This window comes from Colletotrichum higginsianum, chromosome 6 (assembly GCF_001672515.1).
Source record: "Colletotrichum higginsianum IMI 349063 chromosome 6, whole genome shotgun sequence".
Taxonomy (NCBI): Eukaryota; Fungi; Ascomycota; class Sordariomycetes; order Glomerellales; family Glomerellaceae; genus Colletotrichum; species Colletotrichum higginsianum.
Genome location: NC_030959.1, coordinates 3,211,940 through 3,239,136, shown reverse-complemented (window position 1 = coordinate 3,239,136; position 27,197 = coordinate 3,211,940). Strand labels below are relative to the sequence as shown.

The 27,197-nt window shown below is 57.6% G+C and overlaps 10 protein-coding genes across 10 annotated transcripts; 5 read left to right on the top strand and 5 right to left on the bottom strand.

Moving 5' to 3' along the window:
- Positions 1-79: 79 nt before the first annotated feature.
- CH63R_09349 (UDP-N-acetylglucosamine transferase subunit ALG13) lies at positions 80-1,129 on the bottom strand (the record flags this gene model as incomplete). Its single annotated transcript, XM_018304323.1, has 1 exon — positions 80-1,129. One exon carries the CDS (start codon positions 1,127-1,129, stop codon positions 80-82), a length of 1,050 nt encoding a protein of 349 aa, XP_018156346.1.
- Positions 1,130-2,014: 885 nt separating this feature from the next.
- CH63R_09348 (Multiple ankyrin repeats single kh domain-containing protein) lies at positions 2,015-8,095 on the top strand (the record flags this gene model as incomplete). The annotated part of the gene is made up of 7 exons (XM_018304322.1): positions 2,015-2,163; positions 2,226-2,493; positions 2,553-2,615; positions 2,678-5,119; positions 5,215-5,972; positions 6,024-7,919; positions 7,987-8,095. 7 exons carry the CDS (start codon positions 2,015-2,017, stop codon positions 8,093-8,095), a joined length of 5,685 nt encoding a protein of 1,894 aa, XP_018156345.1.
- Positions 8,096-8,602: 507 nt separating this feature from the next.
- On the top strand, positions 8,603-9,956 carry CH63R_09347 (37s ribosomal protein; the record flags this gene model as incomplete). Its single annotated transcript, XM_018304321.1, has 3 exons — positions 8,603-9,167; positions 9,263-9,549; positions 9,660-9,956. 3 exons carry the CDS (start codon positions 8,603-8,605, stop codon positions 9,954-9,956), a joined length of 1,149 nt encoding a protein of 382 aa, XP_018156344.1.
- A 2,000-nt stretch (positions 9,957-11,956) lies between these two features.
- On the top strand, positions 11,957-14,015 carry CH63R_09346 (Aldehyde dehydrogenase; the record flags this gene model as incomplete). Its single annotated transcript, XM_018304320.1, has 3 exons — positions 11,957-13,142; positions 13,197-13,538; positions 13,756-14,015. 3 exons carry the CDS (start codon positions 11,957-11,959, stop codon positions 14,013-14,015), a joined length of 1,788 nt encoding a protein of 595 aa, XP_018156343.1.
- Positions 14,016-14,196: 181 nt separating this feature from the next.
- On the bottom strand, positions 14,197-14,970 carry CH63R_09345 (uncharacterized protein; the record flags this gene model as incomplete). The annotated part of the gene is made up of 1 exon (XM_018304319.1): positions 14,197-14,970. The coding sequence occupies one exon, from the start codon at positions 14,968-14,970 to the stop codon at positions 14,197-14,199; it is 774 nt and encodes a 257-aa protein (XP_018156342.1).
- Positions 14,971-15,504: 534 nt separating this feature from the next.
- Positions 15,505-16,441, bottom strand: CH63R_09344 (uncharacterized protein; the record flags this gene model as incomplete). The annotated part of the gene is made up of 2 exons (XM_018304318.1): positions 15,505-16,317; positions 16,421-16,441. The coding sequence occupies 2 exons, from the start codon at positions 16,439-16,441 to the stop codon at positions 15,505-15,507; spliced, it is 834 nt and encodes a 277-aa protein (XP_018156341.1).
- Positions 16,442-17,119: 678 nt separating this feature from the next.
- On the top strand, positions 17,120-17,849 carry CH63R_09343 (Ribosomal protein L17; the record flags this gene model as incomplete). The annotated part of the gene is made up of 2 exons (XM_018304317.1): positions 17,120-17,335; positions 17,478-17,849. 2 exons carry the CDS (start codon positions 17,120-17,122, stop codon positions 17,847-17,849), a joined length of 588 nt encoding a protein of 195 aa, XP_018156340.1.
- A 304-nt stretch (positions 17,850-18,153) lies between these two features.
- On the bottom strand, positions 18,154-20,496 carry CH63R_09342 (U3 small nucleolar RNA-associated protein 25; the record flags this gene model as incomplete). The annotated part of the gene is made up of 3 exons (XM_018304316.1): positions 18,154-19,453; positions 19,513-20,238; positions 20,303-20,496. 3 exons carry the CDS (start codon positions 20,494-20,496, stop codon positions 18,154-18,156), a joined length of 2,220 nt encoding a protein of 739 aa, XP_018156339.1.
- Positions 20,497-21,057: 561 nt separating this feature from the next.
- On the top strand, positions 21,058-22,330 carry CH63R_09341 (Eukaryotic translation initiation factor 3 subunit F; the record flags this gene model as incomplete). Its single annotated transcript, XM_018304315.1, has 2 exons — positions 21,058-21,168; positions 21,332-22,330. The coding sequence occupies 2 exons, from the start codon at positions 21,058-21,060 to the stop codon at positions 22,328-22,330; spliced, it is 1,110 nt and encodes a 369-aa protein (XP_018156338.1).
- Positions 22,331-22,861: 531 nt separating this feature from the next.
- CH63R_09340 (R3H domain-containing protein) lies at positions 22,862-25,582 on the bottom strand (the record flags this gene model as incomplete). Its single annotated transcript, XM_018304314.1, has 5 exons — positions 22,862-23,596; positions 23,647-24,005; positions 24,057-24,145; positions 24,191-24,523; positions 24,579-25,582. The coding sequence occupies 5 exons, from the start codon at positions 25,580-25,582 to the stop codon at positions 22,862-22,864; spliced, it is 2,520 nt and encodes an 839-aa protein (XP_018156337.1).
- Positions 25,583-27,197: the final 1,615 nt, after the last annotated feature.

Genomic DNA, 27,197 nt, shown 5'->3' with positions numbered 1-27,197 from the left:
GGGCCCAATGATGACGCATACTTATTCGTTCATTCATACGGGTATCGATCGTCTCAATTCTGCCTACTCCAAACACATCCTACTTTGCTGCCACCTGCTCGTACCGGCCTTCTTTCTTTTGATCTCTCCAAAACGGCTCGACGCCCATTTCCTGGAATCTCTTTCTCTCATACACCTTGGTCACCATCCAGCTGCTCACGAACATAGCCACGACGACACCGAATATGGCAACGCAGGCGATCAGTGGCGCCAAGATGGAGAAGACGGTGAATCCATAACTGACACTTTGGAACGAACTGTCACCGACGAGCCTGTCCGTGGCCAGCCCAACCTGCATAGCCGTCAGGACGATGACAACATAACCGAGGATGGCCGCCAGCGTTGCGAAGTTGTCCTGGAGCAGGTCCTCATAGACGGCGTGGGAGGCCACTTTGGAATACCCCCGAAGCACGTATCCCAGACGAACCCGATAGATCTTGTTCAGCCGGCTGAGGCGAAGCTCGCCGTACCAGTAGCGCGGGTTGATGGACGCATAACAATGATTCTGCACGATCTGCGCCGATAACGCCCTCCACCGGTCCCAGCTCATCTCGGGCGGGACGAGACCCTTGTCGGAGGCTATGCGGAAGTCGCTCTCGTACGCAATGAGGGCAGTGTAAGTGAAGAGGAACCCGAGCGCGCATGCGACGAGCTGCTGCTTCCGTGGCTGGGACTGTTTGTCTTCGGCACCGCCAACCAGGTGAACAGCCCAAAAGTCCGGGCTCAGGAGCCACCGGGGTATCGGCTTGACGAAGATGCGGTTCTTGGACCAGACAAGATGGAGCTCGGGGTTCTCTGTGACGTGGATCTCGCGCGAGGTCAACGTCTGGTAATGCAGAGGCCGAGGCGGCATCGGCCGGCCGCATATCCAGAGGAGGTCTTGGACGTCGTTCAGGCGTCGCACGAGGAGTTCTCGTTCCAGGAAGTCTAGGTCGCCGGCTCCCGGCACGACGATGTGGTCGTGTTTGGCTCTGCTCGTCGCCGGCATCAGATGGTCGAAGTCTTGACGTTGTTGCACAGTCGCCGCGGCACCGACGGCATCGTCGAGCACTCGGACGGCGAAAGGCACTGACGGCGAGGACCTTTCCATGGTGCGACCCGTTGAGTGTGACGCGGCGTGATCGATCCAATTTGTGCGAATCTTCTGGGAGTCTGTTCCAACCCTTCTCGGCTTTCGATATCGGCTGTCTTGACGAGATCCGAGCCACCGTCCTCCTCGAGCTGCAATTTGAGTGAGAGCTGAAAGTGTGGTTTCAAGCAATAGACAGGGTCGGACGTGTGCGCCTTTTCATCATGACAACCGGCCCATGATATGCAGAGATGCCAGGCTCAGACCCAGATCCAAGCCCCAAATACCACACTGCTTTCTTTTTGCAATGTCAGCCTTGGCAAGGGTCTAACTAGGAACAGTCTAATCGATGGCCAACGGTGCGATCTGGGGCCTCTGTAAGCCCTTTCTGGGTAGGGCACCGGTAGGCAGCCAAAGTACACCCTTCATCGCCCCTGTCGCCTAAGATGAAGCTGTAGCCTGGCGCTTGCTGCAGTACGGATAGAGTGCGCTGAACTGCCCAATTGCAGGTGGATCCACCGACGCGCAGCAGGACTAATTGCTTACAGGGGGGGACAGGCCTACATACAGGAGCGGTTTCGATTCAGCTAATGGCGCTATTGGTGTCGTCGGAAGGTCGTGGGCATCGCAGGATGACAATGCATGGGGCGGCTGACATTCACTAACGTCGTTTTGGGACGCTCGACTGCAGGGGGTGTGGCCGTTGGGAGGTGGGATTAATCATTATTTACTGCGGGCTCTTCTGGCCCCCAAACCGTCAATAAGCAGTCTTGCGAGGGCACTGCTTACGCCGTTGCCTAGCTCCCGTCGTCTTATTCAAAGCTTGATGCGCCCCAGTCTCGGGAGGACGCGCTTTTCGTGGGTCGTCTATTTCTTTTTTTTGCAGTGAGAGCAACAAGCAGTATCATGTCTATACGCCGCACAGGAACGAGGAGGGTGCCTCATGGCAGCGCCCCGGGAGCTCCGAAGCCTAAGACGACATATCAGACAGTCCAGCAGGGCTTCAAAGAGCTGTACAATCCTCAGAAGGAGACGGGATCTACCATTGACGTCGAGTATGTCGTTCATGTCGGGGAGGGAAAGCATGATATCGTTGTGAGAGCTGACGCTTTGGCAGCATTGTCTTCGTGCCAGGGTTGGGTGCGCACCCCGAAGACAGTTGGAAGTCCGAATCTGGCTTCAACTGGGCGACCGGCATCTACGATGGCGTCTCAAAGACGTCGTCCGAGTCCACCAGCAAAAAGGATGGCCTGGCGAGGGACTTCCCCAGAGCTCGGATACTGCTGTATCAGTACGAGTCGGCGTGGGTGGGAGACCTCAAAGTAAAGACCTTCATGAGGGACATTGCCAAGACAATGCTCGAGGGCTTGCAAGCAAATCGAGAAGTATGCCGGCCACTAACAGTCTGTTCCAAAACCGTAGCGGTATGCTGACATTTGGGTAGAAAATCCGAGATCGCCCCATCGTCTTCATCGGCCACAGCATGGGAGGCTTAGTCGTTGCCAAGGTGAGTGTCCTGTCCGACATCGTCACTGTTAACCATTCAGTTGGAACTCACACGCCTTTCAGGCCATAACGCTTGCCGCAGACACATATCGGGATATCTTCCCAAGAGTGTTCGAATGCATTGCCGGGTGCGCGTTCTTCGGTACGCCCTTCGGCGGTGCCCACGTTGCCGCCGTCGCCTCCATGCTCGGAGATATCGGCGAAAGGCTAGGTTATACCAAGTCTTCAGCTCTGGTGAAGATGATGACGCCCGGAGACGAAAGCCTGAACGAGCTGCGAGGGGACTTCCTGCGCTTGGCTCTCAAGTTGAGCCCGGCAGTCCAGCTCACATGTTTTTACGAGAACCACCCAACCGACTTCACGCAAGAAAGGTACGGCACGACCATGTCAAAGATCGCCAAGGCCATTATCCCCAAGAAGGATCAGGACTTCGTGACGAGAGAATCTGCAACACTGCCTGGAATCGAGGAGATGGGCCTCGCCGCCAACCATCGAGACCTTGTCAAATTCGCCGACTTCAAGGACTCCCGGTACCAGCTGGTGAGGGAACCCCTGAAGAGAATCATTCACGGCGCCAACCTCGTCGTCAAAAACCGTCTGAATTCGACGCGTGGCATCGAGCCGGAAATCGTCAATGATGTGATGGAGTTACTGAACGGCGGCAAGATGTCCAACAAACGAGACATGCTTGCGCTTCAGTTTCCCCCATCCATATGGATCCCCGAAGAGCCGGTGTACCTCGACTGGTTAAAGGAGGACCATGATGTGGAGAGCACGGCGCAGCAAAGCAGGGGACAGGCTCTGTACGTCCGCGGACCAGAGGGAAGAGGAAAGACACGAGCGACGATGGCGGCGTTGCAAGGCGTCGACAGGATGATAAAGGCCGACGAAAAGGAGAACAACGGGCGGGGGCCACTCCTCTCTGCCTACTTCTTCTGCGAGCCCTCGACGGATTTCTCGACCGCCGAGGACTTGCTCAAGTCTCTAGTTCGGCAACTCATCCGTCAGCAGGCCACCCTGGCCGTATACGCGAAGCACTTTGTGAAGAAGAAGGGCGAGGACTCCTCGAGAACCTCGGCAAACCTCACAGTCGAGAACTTGTGGCAGACCCTCCAGGACATGCTCACAGACGAGTTTATCGGTCGGAGAGTGTACTTTGTCATCAACAACCTGCACGTCTTGCCTGAGGATGCTGATTCGACAAAAAAGCTGATGCGGTTCTTGAACGCAGAGATGCAAGAACTCAGGAGCGAAGACGAGAAGCGGGTGCCAACGAGATGGTTCCTCACGAGCCGAGAGATTCCGCACGTCGAGGATGCCATGGGGGTGGATCACATCCGGCTCATCGACCTCGAGCACGACAAGTACTGCGACCAGGTTCAGCTGGAATTGCGGAAGACGGCACAGGAAAAGGTTCAGGAACTGGGCCACTCGAAGAAGTACAACAAGGCGCTCACATACTACGCGAGCAGTCTGATCGGCAAGCGGGCATCCAACAGCCAGTGGATCAAACTGTCCTGCATGCAGCTGGCGGAGCTGCCCGACGCTGAGAGCGACCTCAGGATTCGCCACATGCTGGAGGGGATGCCCCAAGAGCTCAAGGCCCTGCTGGACGCAGCGTGGTCGCAGATCTTCCATTCCAATGAGAAAGAGTCCGACAAGATCAAGGAGTTGCTGCGAACACTCGTCCTCACGTTCGAGGAGCCCACCGAGGACGAGCTTGTCGTTCTGGCCGGATTCCCGGCCACCGAGGAAGGCAAAGCCGAACTCCAAGATCTGGTCAAGAAGTGCAGACCACTGCTGACGGTGAAGCGGAGCGGCAAGACCGAGAACACCATCGGCTTTATGGACAGGGTCGTCAAGGAACACCTCTTGGAGAAAGAGACGTCCAAGAGAACGTTGGGCATGACGAGCGATGAGGGGAAATGGCAGCAGGGCATCCTCGCTCTCAGATGCTTGGCACACATTAAGGAAGCGTTTGACTTCCCTCCGGAAGAGAAGCCCTCCACGGAGACTCACGACGAAGACGGTGATGCTGAAGCCCAGCCTGTGGAAGACGGCGAGGAGGATGCCGAACAATCCGAAGCAGAAGGACAGAACACCGAGTCGGAGACGGACGATTCAGACAATGAAACCGACTGGGACGATGACGACTCCACCTATGGCCAGTACGATGAGGACGACGAAGCCGAGGAGGCTCGTTCGCTGGCCGAAAAGGTCCTGCCGTACCCCGTCAAGCATTGGTTACACCATGCCAGCAAGGCCACGTTGGAGATAGCCGAGGACCTCAGCGAAGACGATTTTTGGCAAACCGAGTCCCTGATTCGGTATCGATGGCTTATTGTTTATATGTCCACGACAAAGGTCCTCAACGGGTTTGAGACCAAGGGCCTGACCGCTCTCCATATTGCTGCCGCAGTTGGCTTCAAGCAGCTCGTTTCGGCTCTCATCGAGAATGGCCATGCTGATGAGATAAACAAGCGGGATGAGCTCTTCAATACTCCTGTAAGTTTCCAGCGTTCCCCCTCCCTGTGGCACCCCACGTGGAAGACCAAGATGTTGCTGCCTTCCCCTGAACCGCTTACTGAACCTCCCGCTAGCTTCATTTCGCTGCTTACATCGGAAGGCCAAACACTGTGGACGAGTTGATCAAGCGAGGCGCCAACATCGACGACTGCATCGAGATCGGCGAGCAGACTCCGTTGCACATGGCTGCATTTGCCGGTCATGTCAAAGTGATGGATAGGCTGATTAAGATGAAAGCCAACACCAACGCGATCGCAAGCGACGTCGGCCCCGTTATGAACGCCGCCATCTCCTCCGGTAACCCCGACGCTGTCAAGTTGCTTGTCGAAAACCAGGTGTCGCTGGCGGTCGAGGACGACACCATCGACTCACCGCTGGCTCTGGCCGGTCTGCATTCAGACCTCTCCATGTTTGAATATCTCACAAAGACATATGCCGACAAGCTCCCCGCCAAGGAATACGACAAGGCGTTCATCAAGGCTGCCGTCTCGGGCAGAGTGGACGTCTTCAACAAGTTGCTGACTTACTCCCACTCCCAAGAATGTTTCCAGGACGCCTTGGAAGCGGCAGCAACAGAGGAGAACTGGGACATCGTCTTGATCCTTCTCGACCAACGCCAGGGTCTTGACTGTGACCAGCTTTTCCTGCGTGCGGCAACAACGGCGGAACACCAGGACAAGGTCCTGGAGGCTGTTTGGAAGTATACGAACGGAAACATATCTGCCGAAAAGCTCAACGAGAGTCTGTACGAAGCCACGGATCTTGAGAAAGAATCGACAGTGAAGCTCCTGATTGAGACGTTCAATGTCAACCCCAATGCGACTGGAGAATAGTGAGTGATTTTCTGCCACATCAATCCGAGTACTGGTCTGACATCATGAAGCTACGGAACTGCCTTGACTGCCGCCGCCTACGACGGAACGCTCGATATTGTTAAGCTGCTTCTCGACAGGGGCGCCGAGGTTGACTTCCCCAACGGATGGGCTCTCCAGGCGGCTTCCTCCGAAGGGCACTACGACGTGGTTAAAGAGCTTCTCGACCGCGGAGCTGACGTCAACGCGTTCACTACGAACGAGAACTTTCCGCAGGGTACGGCTTTGCAGGTGGCATGCGAGTCGGGCAAGCTTGAAATCGTCACGCTGCTGCTGGAGCGCGGTGCCAACCCCGACCTAGGTGCCGGAGACGATACCTGTCCGCTCATCGCCGCTGCCTCAAAGGGAGAGCAGGAAATCCTCAGACTTTTAGTCAAGGCCAGGGCAGAGGTCAACGTGTTTGGCGGGTGGGACAAGTCGACAGTGCTCATTAACGCTGTCGCCAATCTCCCCGTCGAGTCGCTACAGGTACTTGTCGACGCCGGCGCCGACGTCAACCTGGCCGACCAGGAGGCCGACACGGCTCTAATCGTTGCTGCTCGCGAGGGAGATGGGGCCAGTGTCAAGTTCCTCTTAGACAACGGGGCCGACATATTCCATACGAACCAAGACAACGAAAACGCCCTTCAGTCGGCCATCGTATACGGGGCTGACGAGGAATGCACCACGATACTCGTCGAGCGCATTTCGGAGCTCATGGCGGCGTTGAAAAAGGCCATGCAAGAAGGGAACACCGCCGTTTCTAACGTAGTCCGGAGTGTAGGCGTCGGAAATCACAGCCTCAACTACGACGACGAGGGACCTCGGCCGTCGCAGGTGCAGGAGGAGAAGGATTTGGTGACCGAAGACACGCAACCGAATCCCAGCGACAAGGGAGAAGTCAAATCTGATGAAGAAGATGGAAAGGGGGTGAATGAGAATGTCGCGAGGACCGCGTCGTTCCAAGACAGCGCTCAAAGCGTCGAGAACGAAACGCATGAGACGGAAGACAGCTCTTTCCGACCCGTGCGAGAGTTGTCCAGAGAACTCGAGGCTGCCCTCACTGCTCAGGTGTCGCTGCTTCACGAGTACACGTCTGCACCTCCGAGACCGGAGAAGGTGCCCGAGAAGGCTCCCGCGGAGCTCCCTCCGACGACGATCGCGGAGTTGCCTTCTCAGCGGAGATATTCCCAGCAACCGCAGGTGGAAGAATCGTTCGGTCATTATGAGTTTGACCAGCTGACTCTTATGGAAGACTGGTCTAGCAAGCCGGCTGATAAACCGACTGTCGTCAAGCAGCCCACACAGCAGCAGCAGCAGCAGCAGCAGCGGGCCTCTCAAGCCGAAAATGTCCTGAGCGAGCCGGTGCTTTCACCCGGCCAGGCGCCCATCCGTCGAAAGCCCGCACCAAATGTCTCATTCGGTGCGGCGTATGTTCAAAACCCTTCACCTGCGCCGCCGCCTCTGTCCAACAGTCAATACCAGCCGCCGCCTCAGCCAGATCAGAGGGCGAGCTTCGACCAGCGGCCGCCTTACCAAAACTCTGCATCGTACCCTGGGGCGCCGGCGTACCAAGTAGCTGGATACTCCGGCTCGGGCCCAACGCAGGCACAGCCTCCGTCACATTCGGTTGTCGACGGTAGGGTCTCCGTCGACTACTCGTCTCCGCTGCAACAGCCGTCCGGCGCCTATCACGCCCCCTACGATCCATCGTCATACAGCAGACCGAGCATGGATACGCCGCCGCAGAAGACACAGCCGTTCCCGGACCTGCCGTACACGGCCCCCGGGGCGTGGCAGAATAGCCCGCCTCTGAGCGGGGGACAGCCGGCGCACCGGCATTCATATTTCGGCCCTGGCAACGGATCGCCACCCCAGCAGCAGCAGCAGCAGCAGCAGCAGCAGGAGTGGGCTGGCCAAGACTCGAGGTGAGTTCAGTTCATTACGGTTGCTTTGTAAACGAAAACATCATACTGATTCTGTCCTTCAACACAGACCTGACTTGAAGTCTCATCGTGCGTCGTTCTTGGGCATGAAGAACACACTGGACAAGGCAAAGCAGTTTAGTACGGGAATCATGAACCGCAGGACATCGGGATTCTGAAGAGGGGCGGAGACACATAATGCGCGAGAGGTTCTGTCATGTAGACGATTCTTCCACAGAGTTGATAAGCCGTGACGAAACATAATATTGATGGTATCGTGTCTTGACTTTTATTTGGTTCCTTGTGAATGTTAGTACGCCTTCGAAATCCCGAAACAGCCTTCTCAAGATCACTGAAGTGAGATTTGAAGGTGAGAAGTGATCAAAAACAAAAAGGAGAGAGATGGCGCTATCTTCAGATGCATTCATGAGGTATAGATTTGCCTAGAGATTCACCATGTGTTGAATTAGATCAAATGGGGATATAAGCCTGTGGATTTCGAGTCCAGGTGGATAGATGGCTGGTGCAGAATATCGACCCACTTAAATGTGGCTGGAACAAATAGATGTGGCTGGAGCTCGATCCAAAAATTTCCGGGGACAATTCCCAACAGCATCCTCAGCTGAGCGCGACATCGCAGGAACCAGCATTGCCCTCGGCCAATGTAAAGAAGCAACCCGCCCAACATGGCAGCAGCAGGGCAAGCACTCCGAATCTGCGTTCGCAGCTGTCGCCGGATATCAACGACACCGCGCATCGCCGCCACGCGCCCGTTCGCCCAGACGCAACGACGAACATTCGCTGCGAGCATCACGAGGCGGACGCCGCCGAACAACGAGGAGGGCAACGATGACGACGGTCGCGCCAATTTTGGCCCGCAGGAAGGGCTCGAGGAGATGATTCAGCGCCTCAAGCCCGAGGAGACCAAGGCGCTCGACAGCCTCAGAAAGCTCGACCCGTCGGCCCAGCAGATGTCGCTCGAGGCGTACCTCGAGAGGGAGATGGGGAAGGACGAGGCGAACCACGAGAAGCTGATCGACACGCTTGAGTGGAAGAAGCTGGTGAACGACGGGAGACCGCTCAAGACATCGTTCTGGTACGACGAGGACGACCCAACGGGACCGACGGAGGACCTTATGGACGAGTTCGACGAGGATGACATGATGCCCATGGCGCACGCAAAGCTGGATGAGATTCGCGAGCACAGACAGTACCACCGCATCATGGCGTGGGAGATGCCGTTGCTGTCCAGTATGTCACCCGCCCCAAATCAGCTGCGCCGAACAACCCCCTTTTTGAGGAGGGAATAGACCTTGGTTTCTTTTGCTAACCTGCCGCGACGACAGAGCTGGCCAAGCCCTTTGAGCCGCCTCAGGATGACCAGGTGCTCCGCTTCCGGTACACGACGTACATGGGCGAGTACCACCCGGCCCAGAGGAAGGTGGTGGTGCAGTTCTCGCCGGCCGACCTCAAGCTCTCGCCGGTGCAGGCGGACAAGCTCCGGAAGCTGGCCGGACCGCGGTACAACCCGGAGACGGACACGGTCAAGATGAGCTCCGACAAGTACGAGCACCAGGCGCAGAACAAGCGCTATCTGTCGGATTTGGTGGACACGCTGATCGAGGCGGCCAAGGTAAGCAAGCAGCAATCGCATTCCTTCCCCCTTTCCCATTCCGGGCACCTAAACGATATGGGCTGGATGCCGAGGAGGAGCGGAAGGCTAACGGAAGGACACCACGACAGGATCCCAAAGACACGTTCAAGGACATCCCGCTCGACACGCGGCACTACGAGTTCAAGAACAAGCCCAAATTCCCCAAGGAGTGGCGCATGACGGAGGAGCGCCGCAAAGAGCTCGACGAGTTTCGGCAGCGGGCGCTCGAGATCGACGCGGGCAGGACGGAGGACGGGCGCCTGGTCGACGGCGCGCAGAAGATTGAGGAGGCTCTTGCGGCGCCTGACCAGACGAACGACAAGGTGGCTCAGCTGGTGGGCGCGCGGGGCCGAGGTGCGGGCAAGCAGAAGGCCGCCCGCCGGTAAGGGGGAGGGACGTGATGGTTGGCTCGCCCGTCCGACGAGGATGACGGGTCCGGGCTGCCTCCAGTCCTGGGATAAAAGGGGAAGAAACAAAAACATGTATGACTAGGCGGCCGACCCGTCAATGGGGGTTCGGCGTGCCCGTGTAACATCTCCGTGTATACATCCGTGCCAGATGGAAATTATAGAAATCCAAGAAACAGGGTGCCCTTTGCGGGTTGGCTTTTGTCACTGCGTGTAAGATGAGTTGTACAGGTTCGGTCTGAGGAAGACACCCGTACTTGGGTCTTGGCCCGGAAGCTTGACATGTTTGACCAAAGGCCAAAAAAGGAGGCATCGACTTCTCAAAGATAGCTGACCCCCCTTTTCCCCTCTCCTTGAGGGATTGAAGCATGTACCAACGGCAATTACTTTAGCAGACAATTCGTATTATATCATATGGAGTCGTTCCCAGCTGACTTGCTCGAGACCATCATTGCTAGGAGAAATCACTCTGTGTCACTCTGGCGTGTGCCCCTCTCTCTCTCTCTGTATCTTTCTCTGCCAACCCGAATAATGGAGACTACTCTGTAGGCAATGTGCGAAAAGAAAAGAAAAAAAAGGGAAAAAAGGGGGGATGCCGATGAACGACCAGGGTAGGTGGCGGGGTGTTGTATGGCATTTAGTCATCCGCACTGATGATGCCTCGGCAACTTTTCGACGCAGGTTAGAGATGGCTGCTGCAGGGGGTGGGGACGAGCTTCCAGTGGCCCAGCATCCCCTGGCACCCCTGGCTAGAGAGCTCCAAGCTTGCGCTTTGTTTGTTCGCGTTGCTAGAGAGAGAGAGAGTCCAGCCCAGGCGCATCCTCCTGGTTACAACCAAGAACTTGCAAGTACTTCTTTTATCGATTTTCTTCTCTTAGGCGCCACAGCACGATTGCGTCAATTGGAAGGCCGAAATGAATGGGTCGCCTGAAGCTGTAGTGCCTAGCTCCCTCCTCCACTTGGGCAGCTTCTTGGGGCAATGGCCTCGACAAGGCATAGGTACTTGGGTATTTAGGCAGGTAGGCAGGTATGGATGGATATCATGAACCGTGGAGCAGGACGCTGTCCCCGTCCCAGCCTGCTCCGTCGGGACATCTATGTCTCCATTCCCCGTTCTTTACCTGTACTGCATTGTCAGCCATCGTTCACATGCGACTGCGGATGCTGGAGTACCTACGCCGCAGCCTGCGCCCTCTTTGGGAAACGAGCTCGTTTCCAACATGCAGCGGGTTCGCACTCGCTCCTCTCCACCTTTCCCTGTCCTATCGTATTGTAGGCTACCCAGTAGACTCCTGCATCCTTTTTTCGTACCAAGCTATTGTACATCATCGTCCGCCCTCGCATCATCATCATCATCATCATCATCATCATCATCATCATCATCAGTTTCTCAATTGCTCCGTCTGCCGTAAGAGCAAACCAGTGGTGACTGCCCATTGCACTTCCGGCCCCCAGATAACCCAGCAATCAATAGTTTATTCTGCCCGGGGGACTACCATTAACTTCACTGGACTCGTACCTTGGTTGCTTGGGTGCCTTGGTCCCTACCTCACCTAAATACAATAGTACGTACCGACCGGCCCATCACACGCCCACGCGACACAGACGTCGAAGGCCGAGCAAGGGGGTGGAGCTTGTCGCATCCATCCTTTTCACTTCAAGCTACTGACGCCGCCGTCTGCATCTCTGCTTGGCTGACAGTGTCTGATACTCGGAACTACATAAAGTCGCGGCAACCCAGCACTTCCAACTCTAATTGCTCTTAACTGCTTCCGTCTCCTCCCCTTCTCCGCGACCCCGAACCCCGACGCTTGCCAACTTCCCCTCACGAACCTACCTCGCTCCTGTCCGTCTCCCCAATTAGGCCCCTTCATCGTGACAAGCAGTAAAAGAGAGAGAAAGAGAGAGAGTGTGCGTGTGTTTGTGTGTGGGAGAAGAAAAAAGTCATCAGACAGGTCCATCACATCAAAGCCGCCATCATGTCGCTCGCACTCGACGCAAAGATCCCCGACTTCACTCACACCTCCACCGACGACATTTACCGTCTCACAGACACCCTGCGCGCCACCTTCCGCTCCAACAAGACCAAAGACCTTAAGTACCGCGCTGTCCAGCTCCGGAAGCTCTACTGGGCCATCAAGGACTTCACCCCCCAGCTCTGCGATGCCCTGCGCAAAGACCTACGCAAGTGCAAGCATGAGGCCCTTCTCTCCGAGGTCGAATGGTGCGCCAACGACTGCCTCTACATGCTCAAGAACCTCGAAAAGTTCGCCGCCGACGAGAAGTGCGAGGACGTGCCCCTCACCTACGCTATGCTCAAGCCGCGCATTCGCAAGGAGCCCCTCGGCATGATCCTCGTCATCGGCGCCTTCAACTTCCCCGTCCAGCTGACCCTCATCCCCATCATCGGCGCCATCGCCGCCGGCTGCACCGCCGTCCTGAAGCCCTCCGAGAGCGCCCCGGCCACCGCCATGGTCCTGACCAAGATCTTCGAGACTGCCCTCGACCCCAAGGCCTACACCGTCGTCAACGGCGCCGTCGAAGAGACCCAGGCCTTGCTCGACGTCAAGTGGGACAAGATAATGTACACCGGCAGCACCGCCGTCGGCAAGATCATCGCCAAAAAGGCCGCCGAGAACCTCACCCCCGTCACCCTTGAGCTCGGCGGCCTGAACCCGGCTTTCATCACCAAACACGCCGACGTCAAGCTCGCCGCCCGCCGCCTCATGTGGTCCAAGTGTCTCAACGCCGGCCAGGTCTGCATCTCCCAGAACTACATCCTGGCCGACCGCGCCATCGTCGACGACCTTATCCAAGGCCTCAACGCCACCCTCAAGGAATTCTTCCCCAGTGGTGCCAAGAACAGCCCTGACTTCTCCCGCATCGTCAACAAGAAGTCCTTCCAGCGCATCAAGAAGATGATTGACGAGACCAACGGCAAGATTGTCATGGGCGGCGGCCTCGATGAGGAAAAGCTCTTCATCGAGCCCACCGCCATCCTCGTCGACTCTATGCTCGACTCCGTCATGAAGGACGAGTCCTTCGGTCCCGTTTTCGCCATCATGCCCTACGACTCCCTCGACGACGCCATCAACATTGCGAACCAGGTCTACAGAACGCCCCTGGCCCTCTTCACTTTTGGCAACGACCAGGAGAACCAGAGGAGTGAGTAGACGCCTTCACCCCCTTTTCTTACAACTCTCACTGACACACTCGCAGTCCTCAACGAGGTGACCTCGGGCGGCGCCACCATCAACGACGCCTTCTTCCACGCCTCCATCGCTACCGTCCCCTTCGGCGGTGTTGGCGACTCTGGTACGGGCAACTACCGCGGCCGCGCCTCCTTCGAGGCCTTCACCCACCGCCGCTCTGTCGCCCAGACGCCCTCGTGGATGGAGAAGTTCATCCGCGTCCGCTACATGCCCTATTCCCCCAAGGAGCTCGCCCGTCTGCAGCGCATGACGGCCGACAAGCCCGACTTTGACCGCAACGGCGTGCAGATCCGTGGGCTTGGCTACTGGGTGCGCTTCGTCGTCGGCCTCGGCGCCAGTGGTGCCAAAGGTGCGTTGTTGAGATGGGTCCTGGCCCTGGTAAGTGTGTACACCCTAACCCAGCGAAGGCGTTATTAGGACCTTGATCGGATGAAGAGGAAGAGGGGAGAGAGAATGTCTCGCATACTTTCCATCACCACCACACTTGACCTTCCAATGCCATGTCATCTTCCATGTCTGCACACACACACACACAAAAACACACAAACACATACACAATTCCCCAGGTGCGGATCTGACACACATCACATCACTTGCCCTGTGCGGTTTTCTTTATCGTAAGTTTAGCCCTCCCCACTCAATTATGGAATCTATGGAGGAGGGCTTCAAAAAAGCTTGGATTTGTACAACACACTCGCTAGGAGCAATGTTGCCGGGCGGTGCGAAAAACGGGGGTACGGGATCTTCGGAATGGACAACGTCTGTGATTAGGACGCGCTTGTACGGTACTGTGCTATATACCAAGTTTCATATGTTCACGCAGTAGTAATGCAAGCAAAAGTAACACGGCGCACTCTGAACGATCATTGAAAGTCGTCTTGTCATGCCTCCTAGTGACTGGGGAGTCCCAAAGAGGAGCAAAATTGTTAAGGAGGTCGACCAGCCTACCCCTCCTCATCTGCTCAATCCCCTTGTCCTTCGGTCGTCCCCAGCGACGCCCACGTACATCACATCGCCGTACCGATAGGAACCGTCCACGACCTCCTGGCCAGCTCGACGGGGACGTTCATCTCCAACCGGTCCTCGTCCGCTCCCGCTCCAGTTCCCACTCCCACTCCCACTCCCGTCAAGGCTGCGCTGCGGCTTGGCGTCGGGGGGGACGGGCCGGGATCAAAGTAGCCCGGCCGCGCGTCCGACCTCTTCCTCCTGCGCCGTCTCTTCTCGCCGATCGCGGAGTCGATGAGCGATGACAGAGTGCTCGATCTCAACATCTTCCGTGGCCGCGGGGCACCGACCTGTCGTCCAGCGGCCGAGCCCCCCGCAGCCCTCGGAGGTCGTTCCGTCTCGGCGCCGCCGTCTGCCGGGCGAACTGCCGTCTCGTTGCCCTTGCCCTTTCCCCTTTCCCTGCCCCTGGCCCTGGTAATGTTCTGTCCTCCCGCGTCATCGGAATGATCAGCAGCGTCCGCCCCGGGATGAGCCGTAATAGGACCCCCGACCGGAGTCTCGTCCGCTGGGCCGTTGATGATTGATATTGCCATGGCAGCGGCCGGGGCCTTGCTCATCTTCCTCCCCGCGTCCTTCTCGGCCCATCGCCTGTCCCGGTCGGTCTTGTATATGCCAAACTCCGCCGGCGCGGTGGGGTCGCCGTCGACGTAGCGCTCCAGGAAGAGCTCGAGGCGGTCGCGGAGGCGGAGCACACAGCGGTAGGGCGTCGTCCGCGGACGGGCTTCGGCGTTTCTGGATGCTGCTGCTGCTGCTGCTGCTGGTGAGGTGGCGGCCATCGTGTCGCTGCTTCGAGGCCTTCGAGGACCAGCTAGGTCTTTGGGGTGCGGCTAGACTGCGATGAAAGTTCGGTTCTTGCTTAACGGCGGTACGCATTGGGAGACGGCAGGATAATGCGGCTATTGGTTTGGTGTCCCAAAGAGCGAAACAATTGCCCATGGTGTCACCCATACATCACATTGGTGTACCTCACTCGCTGTTCCGCAAACTCCTGAGTGACAGGACAGCGAGGGGAAATGCCAATTCGGATTGAACGGCCCCCCCCCCTTCCCCTGCGTTTCACTACACGGCATTCGACAGACACACACGGCATCTCCTGAAAACATCGCGGCTTGGGAAAACACCCATTCGTCCACGGCAGAAGGAAAAGGCTTGCTATTTTTGCTTTGTTTTACTTCGCGTTCTAGGTTTGTGGTTTGGTGGTGGTAGTACAGGCGCCCTCCATCACACCCTCTACCGATCCTCCCGTGCTTCCCATCATCTTCTCACGGGGAGACATTTGACTCTTCGTTGTTGCATCCGACAGGTCACTCTCAGATACCCCTGAGCTGCGTGTTGTCCCTCTCGTCGACCCGCTGGTACCGCTCGGCGAGCGCCTCCTTAACCGACTTGGTCAGCCCGCTCGGCTTCTCGTACCGCTGGTGCAGCGCCCTCTGCACCGGCGACGCCGCGGGGAGCACCTTGCCGTCCGCCTTGACGCTGATCTTGTCCTCGGCCACGCCCACCGCCTGCTGCGCCGCCACGAGCACCGCCTCGCCCTGCTGCCTGCCCTTCTCGACAGCCTCGCCCACGGCGGCCTTGACCTCGACGGCCTTGTCGTCGACAAACTTCTTGGCCTCGACGGCCCTGGCGCGCGCCGCCTCCTCAGCGGCAAGGCTCTTTTCCCTCGCACGCTCCCACGCGCTGCGCGCCTCCTTCCTCGCGCCGTCGGCCGTGTCCTCGGCGAAGGCGGCGCCCTTCGCGGACGCGTCCCTCGCCAGCGGCGCGGCCTTGTCCCCGACGGCCTGTCCCGCCTCGCCGGCCTTGTCGATGGCGCCGCCCCAGAGCCTGGCGGCGCCGCTCTCGAGCCCCTCGCGCACCTCGGTCCAGTCTGTCCGCTGCGCCCACCGGACGGCGTTCTGGACTTCGCGGTTCCAGCGGTCCTTGGCGGTGGTGACGATGGTCTCGCGGTCCTTGACGGCCTGCTCGGAGCGCGTCAGGGGCGGGGGGATGCGGACCTGGGGCTCAAGGAGGGAGGAGAGGACGTGGGTCTGCGAGCGGAGGATGTGGGATTGCGTTTCGCGGTTGCGCTGGTGGGCGAGGACCGTCAGGTAGGCGACGCCGAGGGTCACGGTCACGCCGCCGGTCTGTGTGAGACGGGGGAGTTAGTTACGTGGTGTTTCCAATTGAGAGAGGAGGAGTGGGAGAGAGGGGGGGAGTGGGAGGGGGGGTAATGGCCGGCCAACGTACGAATCCAGTGGTGAAACCCATGATGGCGCTCGTTCGGTTCGATCTGATCACAAAGCGATTGTACGCAACTGAGCCGTGTTTTTTCTTATACTTTCTCTTTTTTTGTTTTATGGTGTGACTTCCTCTCCGTGGTTCGCTTGTGTTGGCTCAAGGTAACATGGCTCGATTCGGGGAATAGGTCCGTCGTGAGATCGAATTGGGCGTTGTCGCTCTTGGATGCTTCCGAGAAGCGGGACGGCCAGCTTCGGTGGGAATGACGTTAATTAATCGGCTTTGCGAGAGAGCGCAAGCGGCGTTCAGCCTCTCCGGGTGGGTTTCGGCGAGCCGCGGCAGGGGTAAGGTACCTCCAGACCTTAAAGCAAGCACCTGAGGGACCAAGGTACCTGGGAGGACGACCCGCACCGGTGCCCCTGGCAAGCCAACCAGCAGCCTCTGAAGCATCCCACCCCGTGCTCAATCCCGGGGATGCGCCGTCCGGCCGAACGCCAAAAATTTGGGAGTGAGAGACATCAGAAAGGCTATATCGCATCGATTCGATAGCGCCCTCCGAACCACCGGTCCGCCTGTCAACGACGCACTCGACCAGAGAGTTTCGACACCGAGCCGCACGAAACCCCTCGCTTCTTCCGAGCATTTCAATTGAACGGTCCAGCCGATCACCCAGCCGAGCCCGATCCAAGACGCATACAACACAACAATATGGCGGGCGGTCTCGTCAAGTACAGGCATTTGAGCCGTAACTCGTCGGCGCGACAGGCCCTCCTCCGCGGCCTCGTCACGTCTCTCGTCGCCCACGAGCATATCCAGACCACCTACGCCAAGGCAAAGGAGGCCCAGCGCCTCGCCGAAAAGCTCATCACCTACGCGAAGCGGGACAATGAGGAGACGAGGCGGAAGGCCCAGGCTATTCTCTACGTCAGTCCACCCACCCCAATGGCGACGGCGGCGGCGGCTGCACTGGCCTCGACTGGCCATACATGCGGCGCCTTGCCTCGTCTCGCTTATTCTTACAGAACCATGAGAGGAAGCTGACGCGACGTGACATCCCCCCCTACAGACCCCCCACGATCTCCTCCCCAAGCTCTTCGGCGAGCTCCGCCAGCGCTATACCGAGCGCCCCGGCGGCTACACGCGCGTGCTGCGCACCGAGCCCCGCAACACCTACGACCAGGCGCCCTCAGCGATTCTCGAGCTTGTCGATGGGCCCCGCGACGCCCGCTTCATGATGACGGCCAAGGCCGTCGCCTTCGACAAGGACTCGGGCAAGAGGCACACGGAGCTGACCATGAAGAACGTCGCCAAGGTCACAAGGTACCGCAAGGACGGCAAGACGGCCTTTGACGACATGGTCGCCAGCTTCCGGGGCCTCAAGACCAGGCGCGAGGGCAAGAAGGGCAAGAAGGCCGTCGAGAAGGAGGCCGCGGCGTGAATATCGCGCCCGGGGAAGCGGAGGGTCCCGAGTGAGAAACTAGGGTAAAGGTGTGGAAGACGAGAGAGAGGAATGAGACGAGGTGGTTCAGAGTCTGTAACTGATAAAAAAACAAGAGAACGATGTATCATCAGATGGGGAAATACCTGGCCAGTCTATAGTTTACGGTCGTGTAGGGTATACATGTATAACTACGGGAAGCTCCAAGGGACAAAAACTTTTTTTTTACGTCTGCCATAACCGGGCAGAACCGCATACACTCATCATCCTTTCCCTCTCCCCCCCCCGCTTGTTTATTCCTCTCTCACACGAAGTCAAATGTGTCGCCCTTCTCCTGGATCATCTTGCCCACGCGTTGCGTACCGACGATGCGCTCCAGCTTCATGACGTCGTACTTTGAGAAGACGGAGCGTACAGTGCCCTGGCCTGGCTCCAACTTGAGATCCTGCTCGCTGTGGGTGAGGTAGCCCCCCGCGATCTCGCGGTAGAAGATGGGGTTGTCCGGCAGGCTGTACATGATGACGCGCTGGACGCCGCGCAGCTGGTAGCGGCGGAAGTGGTGGGCGCGCTCCGTGTACAAGAGTACCTTGTGCCGGCCGGTGAGGAAGTGAGAGCGCGCGCGTGAAGCCTCAGGCACATCGGCGTACTCGGAGATGGTACCGAAGGAGAGCGCGGCGACAGCCGGGTTCGTGGAGAAGTAGTTGCGCACGCGGACGAAGTCGAGATACGAGGGGATGAAGATGAGGGTGCCGGCCGAGTCCTTGGCCCGCTTGATAAGCGAGGGCAGGATGGCCGAGATGAAGTAGTCAAAGCGAGCGTCAGGCTCCTTGTCGATGGACCGGCACTCGAACCGGGAAAAGGTCTGGCGGGCCTTGAGACCCAGCTGCGTGAGAACGCCGGCGTAGTCGGCCTGGAAACGGATTTTGCCGGCCCAGTTGTAGCACTGCGTGCGGAAGAGCTCGGTGATCTCGGGCGTATTGAAGGCCGACAGCACGATGGTCTGGCGGAAGTACTTTGCCCAGTCCTCGAGATACCAGCTGCGGACGCGGCTGAAGTCGCAACCGTGGGCGTCCTTGGGCTGGAGGTTCATGTGCTCGAAGATGTACTCGACGTGCTCCCAGTTCTGCATAAGCTGCGCGTCGGCCTGGTCGACGACGACCATCTCAATGGAGCTGAGGAAGTCGTAGTCCATCTTCTTCTTGTCCTCCTCGGCGCCTATGGCCATGCGGAGACCCAGCGGGCTGGCGAGGAGGATATCCGAGTTGTAGAACTGCGCGAAGTACTTCACCGTCTTGCGCGTGAACTTCATGCCGATGCGGAACATGTCGTCGTCGTTGCCCTCGAAGAGCTCACGGAAGTCGGCGGGCTTGTCGTCGCCGAACTTGACGTCGTCATCGGTGTACGCCTCCTCGAAGCGTTTGCGGTTCTCGCGTTGGTCCGGCGCGCACAGCTCCTCGATCGTGTTGACAATGTTCAGGCAGGACTGCCTTGTCGGCAGGATGAAGAGGATCTTGGGACGCGTGAATCCCTGGTCTCTGAGCTCGAGGTCCGAGTTTTCCTCCTTCGCGAGCCTGTAGTTGTTTTTGATGACTCTGTCCCGGGTCCTGCGAAAGTGTGAGTGACGGCGGCCCCAAAGGATAGTGAGTGGTGCGAAAATCCTTACTTAAAGACGTGGTTGACGGCATGCAAGCACACAAGTTGTCGTAACCCTTCAGAATTTTGAGTGTTTCGGTTATCATACAGAACGTCGTTGTAGTTGAAAATCGTAGGAGCGATGGCCTGCTGCAGAGGATTGAGTGTGGTCATCTTTCTGGAGGCTGTTTCTCTCAGCTTTTGCTTCAGCTTGAGACCGTCCAGGTTGGATATCGACGAAGGGATCGCTGGTGCGTCTGAATCTTCCACCTGCGGGTACGTCACAACCGCTTTCGAGACCTTTGACATGGCGCGCTTGAAAGTCCATTCCTTCTTTTGGATTGCCTTGACTCTCTTCGCCGTCAGGTCTTCGTCAGGTGTCGTAAAGTGGTTATCGAACGGATCTGAGGCGTCAACGTCATCCTCGTCGTCGCTTTGCTCATCTTCCTCGGCCAAATCGGCCGCCGGATCCTCTGCTTCCTCAACTCTGTCGACGTCCCTTCCTTCCGTCTCATCCTCTTCTTCCTCGTCAGATTCGGACTCAGATGCCGCCTGGGCACTGCTTTCAGGCTTGCCACTTTCAAGTTTCCGTCTCTTGGCGCTTGGTTCCGAAGATTCTGTAAACCCCTGAAGAAGTGCAAGATACGGACGCGTGTTTTGGGGGTTTTCTTCCTCGTCCTCAGACATGGAAACGTCAGAGTCCTCCTCAATTTCAGAGTCCATCTCATCCTGTCCAGACTCATCCTCATCTGATGACCTGGAGTTGTTGTTAGCTTTTCCAAAAAGCACTTTAATGCATCAGGGACAGATTGGCCTCATACTCCTTCTCCTCCACACGTGCAGAGTCAAACCGGGATGCGCGACCAAATGGTCTGCCTCCTCTGCTTCCGCCTCTGCTTCCTCCTCTACCTCTTCCTCTTCCTCCTCCTCCTCCGCCGCCACGCCCTCTGGCGCCGCCTCTCCCTCCACCTCCTCCTCCTCGAAATCCTGCACGACCTCTACCTCTTGGACCCATGATGCTTGGCTGACAGATACCAATACAAGGTTTCGGGTCACGGCTGGAGAAAAATTAAAAAAACAAAATTGGGAAGTGTGAAGTCACTTGAAAAAACTCATTCATTTATCTCGTCGCCGAAGAAAAGAAAAAAAGCTGTAAGTCGTCGGTCCTTACCTAACTTAGCCTTGCAGAAAATCCCACGCTAGCCACCAGCCACAGCGGGACATCCCCGCCACAGAAACCCGTTATCTGGTCTTATCTTAGCGCGCACAACCCAGTCGGGGCCAACCACAAATCGCAAAATCCGCTCTCACCCACCCGGGAAAGCGAAAGGAGGGTACGGGTGCAGAGTTCGACGCAATTTTTTGAAGCGAATCATCGCGAGAAAAGGGAACGCCTGTTGGGTTACCTAGAAACCGAAAACCCACTTCCCAAATTTTGGCCCGCGCATCCAACCCGACCTCACCCCCCCCTCCCCTCCCTCTCTCGAGAACAACTTCTCAACCCTCTCTTGCCCGCAGGTTCCTCCGAAACAGTCCAACGACAACCCGAACACTCCCCCCCAAAATCCTGCCCAGCATGGCTGTCGCCGAAACTGAGAAGTTCCTCCACCTCTCGCGGCCCATCGCGCCGGCCACGATTGGCATCCCAGGCAACATTGCCCCGCTCACCGTCAACATCCAACCCCAGGTACGACACCTCTTGCTGTGCGCTCAACGGCCTAGGCTATACACCCCGAAGCCCATGTCTCAAAGCTCCCCTAAGTCTTGACATATATAACACATGCACTGTCCATCTACCCCTCCGAGACAGCTCGTCGCTGACCCATCTCCCTCTCTCTCCTCCCCGACAGGCTATCCTCTCCATCCTCGACCATGCCGTGCGAAGAGACATCCGCGATACGCAATCAACCCGCGTTATCGGCGCCCTCGTTGGTGTCCGCTCCGAAGATGGCACCGAGGTCGAAGTGCGCTCCTGCTTCGCCATCCCTCACACCGAGAACGAGGATCAGGTCGAGGTGGACGTCGACTACCAGAAGAACATGCTGGCTCTCACCCTCAAGGCCAACCCGCGCGAGTCCCTCCTCGGCTGGTACACCACCACCCACGAGCTTAACTCCTTCTCCGCCCTGATTCAGAACTTCTTCGCCTCCCCGGAGACCGGCACTTTCCCCCACCCCGCTGTCCACCTGACCATCAGCACCGACCCGACCTCCGACATCGAGGCCCGATGCTACATCTCTGCCCCTGTCGCCGTCAACGCCGAGCGCGCCGCCGAGAGCTGCCTCTTCATCCAGGTGCCCCACAAGCTCATGTACGGCGACGCCGAGCGCAGCGCCCTCGAGGCCATCTCCATGGCCAAGGACACCGAGGACCGCACCGCCCCTGTCGTCTCCGACATTGAGGGCCTCGCCCGCTCCATCGAGTCCGGCGCCAACCTTATCGAGCGCGTCAGCGATTGGGTCAACGGCATCCTCGATGAGGATGAGGAGCCCAACCAGGCCCTTGGCCAGTATCTCATGAACGCCCTCTCGCTCGCCCCCAAGGTCGACCCCGAGCAGATCGAACACGATTTCAACAACCACATCCAGGACGTCCTCATGGTCTCCTACCTGGCCAACACCATCCGCACCCAGATCGATCTGTCGCAACGGCTGGCTGTTGCCAACCTCACTGCCGGCGAGAAGGATGGCGAGGGCAAGGCTACCGAGGGCGGCGAGAAGGGCGAGCAGCGGGGCGGTGGTGGACGTGGCGGCAAGCGTGGCGGACGCGGCGGCGGACGCGGCGGTGGCCAGAGGGGGGAGCCCAGAGAGCCCCGCGAGCCTCGCGAGCCGAGGGAACCCACCGAGTAAAACAGCTCATCTCTGTTTAGAAAACGAATTTCCTCACATGTGGAGCCAAGGTTACACAAAGACGAGAAAAGGAGAGAATCTCTCGAACAAGTACCCTCCAAAATGGAAAAAAAGGGTAGAGGGAGGTTGAAAGAGACAAGTAAGCCGGCACGCGCGATGCAGGCATTTTCCGCCGCAAGGTTAGCAAGCATGGCATCATGAGGAACCCACACTTGATAAAACCATGGCGTTATGGCAGTGGCAGTGGCAGAATTAGACGGCCTAGGGTAGAATGCGCTAGGCAGTCGCAATGATGATTATTCACGCTTTCATGCAAGTATCCAGACATGAATGATGTCGCCTGTCCTCTTCAAGAAAGTTGAGTGACAATTAAGGTACGTAAGTGTTCTAGCATGCAATAGCCTACACGTGATCTGATGCCATCCTGTCCGCCCCCGTATGAACGCCGATATGCAGTGCCTTTAGGAACCATCCCCCCACCCCCCCATGCGCCGTTCATTCTGCCATAGACCCTCAACGTCAAATGCTCACCTAAACACCCATGTTCGGTTTCTGTGGCAAAGTAGCAGGGTTGCCGTAGTGCGGCAGGTGGCTGAACGTATGTCCAGCTGGGCCCTGGGGGATGACGGGTTTGTTGGGAATATGGGGAGAGGGGTTTTGCGGGAGGTGTTGCGGCGGATGTTGAGGCATATGAGAGCCCGGTGCTTGGGGCAAAGGGTTAAGGTGATGAGGCTGCTGAGGCGGTGGAGGGTGGTATGAAGGAATCGAGCTGTTTGACCCTTGCCGGGCCATACCGTAGCCGTAAGGCGCCGGCAGTCCTGGCTGTTGGTAGCCGGCGTATGCTAGATGAGGCGATCCAATCTGGGGACTACCATGGTGAGAGCCAGGAGCGCTGAACGGTGGTTGGGGCGGCTGCATCGGGGCCATGCCACCACCAGGGACAAACGACTGCGTCTTGGGGTTGAAAGCATGCCGATTGTAGCTACCGGGGATAGGATGCTGACTCTTGGGATCGTTTGGGTTAATATTGGCCGGCAGCTGCCCATACATGTACGGGACCGTGCCTTGTCCGGGCGGCGCGGACATGCCTCGCGGAGTGTAGGCGGTCGCATTGGCCGCAGAGGGAGGAGTCATTGGCACCGGCGCCGGCCCAAACCCTTGCTGCCAGCCTTGCTGCTGCTGCGGAGGAACCGAACCAGCTCCCCCATAATTGCTGGGGTTTGCAGGCGGCTGGAACCGTGCTTGGTTCGCCTGCTGTGACGGGTACTAGGACGAATCAGTTCCATTTCCAAACGAGCCTGGAGTGATTGGCTTACCGGCGGCATGTTGGGATACGACGCATTGTAACCCGCATTGGGCATCATGGGAGCAAAGGTTTGAGTTGGCGTCGTATTGTAAGGTGCTTGAATCTGGTTGGGGTACGACTGCTGAGGCTGCTGCTGCTGAGGCTGCTGCTGCACTGGAGCACCATACTGGTTGGATACAGGGACGTACTGGGGCTGCGGCATCCACGTCTGTTGCTGCGGGCCCCAGTAGGGAGTGTAGTTATGTCTCGAGTCGAAGCTGTCGGAATCATCCCGTCTCTGTTTGCCCATTTTGCCCCGTTTGCCATTTTGGGTCTTGTCTCGGGCAGAGACCGAGCTGGCGCGTGAAACTCCATTTTCACCTTCATTGTCTTGAACCACAATCAGCAATAGTTCAGGTGAGCTTGTTGAAAGGGACATACCGGGTGTTGATTCTCCCGTCTTTTCAGAGTTGCCAAAGATCCTCTCCCGGGCTTGCTTGTACGCCTCTTCCCGCTGTTCCCTCGACAATCTATACAAGTCAGCGGAGCACAAAAGATTGACTTAAGGGACATACTTCTGGTTGGCAGCAGCCGACTTGTCCTTGGAGTCACTGCCGGTCTCGGACGTAGCCTTGGATGGAGAAGCGCTGTTGGGACCGAATTCTCCCTCCTCTCCGCGTCGCATGATCTTTCGCGGCAGCACCGCGGGCGGAGGTGGTGTCTCAGCATTCGTCTCCGGGGCAGCGATACTAGCCAGCGACTCGGGCACCCTGGCGTACGGGGTTCGGAATATGCGCACAGATCCGACACGAGCTTCATACTGATGTGTCATCCGGTAATAATCGGCCAGCTTGTGGGTGAGCATTCTACAGAAGGAATTGGATGGAGGGAAGTCCATGTACGGCTCCCTGACAGGTCCCGTCAGTCATGTGTATCGTGTGGATCGTTCTCGGGTAGACTCACTTGGAATTCTGAACAAACTTGATCAACTCAGCCTCGAGTCGCAACAAGAATAGCCTGTCTTTCGGAGAGGCCATAGCCTCCAACAGTTTCTCGTCTGGCGCTTGTCCATAGATGGTGTTCAAGAGATTGGCCGAATCGGGCAGAGTGGCCGACAAAGCATTGGCAGGGGGCATCGGTGGCTGGTCGGAGGAGGCGCTCTGCGGTGTAATCATGCCTTGACTCAGAGACCCGGAGATGGGCTGGGCAAGGCGGCGATCCGGCATGTCCCCAAGTTGAATGATACCCCTCGCACGCGCAGCTATGTCGGAGCCCATCCTGGAACTGGGTAGGTTCGGCCCTCGGAAGGAAAACGAGTCATCGTCTTCAGCGGCCGCGGCTTTCACGCTGGCGCTATCATCTGGTCGCAGTGATTCCTTTTCATCCAACGCGAAGGTTGTTCCCGATGTGATACTCTTTCCATCCAGACTGGGGGGCTTAGTACCAAGCTCGGAGCTGGAATCAGCCTTCTGAGAATCGTCTGAACCATCCTTGGCCACAGATTTTGATCGCTCAGTGAAGGAAGATCCCGTCCCGTTCACAACAAGGCTTGGTGTTCGTTGTCCAATGTTCAGATCCTTCAGTCCATCTACAACAAGGTCCGTCGCATCGGTCTTCTTGAGCAGGGCGGGCTCGCGCTTGGGGGCTGTCGGTGCAGGCTTCGTGGAGTCCATGGCCGGAGGTGGGCGGCTGTCGGCTCCGTTTGCAACGAGTGTAGGGACAGGAGCGATGCCAGCGGACGAGGCTTGCTCTGGGCGGTTTTGAGCTGACGCGGTTACTCTTCGCACGGTAGTGACAGGTAGGTTGTCTTTTGATGCCGATGCAGCGACCTGGAGAAACGCAAGCCGTGTTAGCATGTATCGTGAAGCAACAACTGAGCTTTCAAAAACGAGGGGCAGCTCAGAAGTGGAGCGCACCTTTGCGAAAGAGGGCTTAGGAACGTCGGATGACATGTGGGCAGTAGCCATCGCCGAACCAGAGGTTCAGAGGTGGCTTGGCTTCAGCCGTGGGTAGTGGGACGGTGGTGGAAGTCGTCTGCTCGGGATGAATCGCGCAAGAGAGCCGGTAGCGCGCGACGAGACGAATTGAAAACCGGGATCGAAAAGAGGATCAAGGACGATATCCGAAATCAAGAAACAAAATGGATCAAGGCGGGCCTGCAGAGCGAAAAAGAAATACCGTGGATCATCGTCGGGACAAGCTCGTCATCGTAGCTGGTTTGTTCCTGGATGGTCGATTGTCGATAGTCCCGGTCCTCGTCAGAGATGAGAAATGGGCGTCTTCGGATGCTTGGATCAGGTCTGCGCTTGGGTGGTTGTCCGTTAGCGGTTGTGGCTCAGGGCTTTGATCGCTAGAGGTAGCAGGTGGGCGCGCAATAAATGAGGCGAGGTGACGGTGGTTTTTGATTTTGATTTTTTTGGCGACCTGACCTGCGAGGCGGATGGTCTGTCACGGATGTGGGAAGAGGGGGATGGGTGTGTGGGTGGTGCGGTGCAGACGATGTATGTAGTGGTGGGAGGGAATTGACGGAGCTGCTGTGTGGTGTGTGGGTTTTTGGGATTGCGCTGGGGAAAAGTAATAGATGGGGGGAACTGAAGAACAGAACCTGTCGGTTCTCTCAGGTGCATGCTTAGTCGGCTCAGGCTCACTTCACTCACCCTGGGCAACTTCTTGGTTCGCTAGGTAGGTAAAGTGGCTCGCTGGATGCGTGCAAGCAGGGTGATAGTAATGGAATAACGAAATTGTGTTGCGATGCCTCAACCCGGGGGTGTTAGGTTTGCTCTTGTCTTCTAATCTCTCTTCCTCGGTCGCGGAGCCGTCCGTGGTCGAGGAGCAAGAAGCTTAAATACCGGCAACTCCCAATCGAGCTGACAGCGGCGGTCTCAAGTTGGTACAGGATGATGTCAAACGGCAGCCATCTCCTCCACAACGTCGTGCGGGACGTCGGGCTGAAGAATCGGGTGGTGGTTACAAATTCTGGCGAGTAGGTAGAGGTCTGTAGTATTGAGCAGGTCTCGTCTCGGCAGGTTAGGTTGGCGTTGGCGAGAGACAAAAGGCCACAGCCTGAGCCGAAAGTGGCTTAGTCCCGGCAGATTCCAATACGGGTGTGGCTGGAGCGCAGGCCAAGGGGGCTGGTCACTGTTTGACGAGCCCAGGGAAGCAGTCGCGTCTAGTTGTCTTACATAAGCGACTGGCCTCACCAGCGTTGGTGTAATTACCTGGCCGGCCCTCTGATACAAATCTCATCGCTGAGCAGAGCAGCGCCGAACGACCTAAACGGACATCGATGAGCTTGTCTTCCAAACGTTATTTTCCACAGCGAGATCGTTACACTGGAGGCCCGGACTCTCGGCTAGCAAGAGAGACGGTAACCCGTTCAAAGTACATTTATTTCCCTGCCACACCTCAGATCAAATCCTCAAGCAGACCGCGCCCTTGGTAGTTCAGGACGCTGCAACAGCAAAGAGTCCGCCAGCCATCACCCGAAAACACCCCATTGCTCAATCGATCAATCAATTCATCAATCAGCCAGCACTCCTCGGCCATGCAATCCTTCAGAGGACGCGGCGGCCCTCGCCAGTC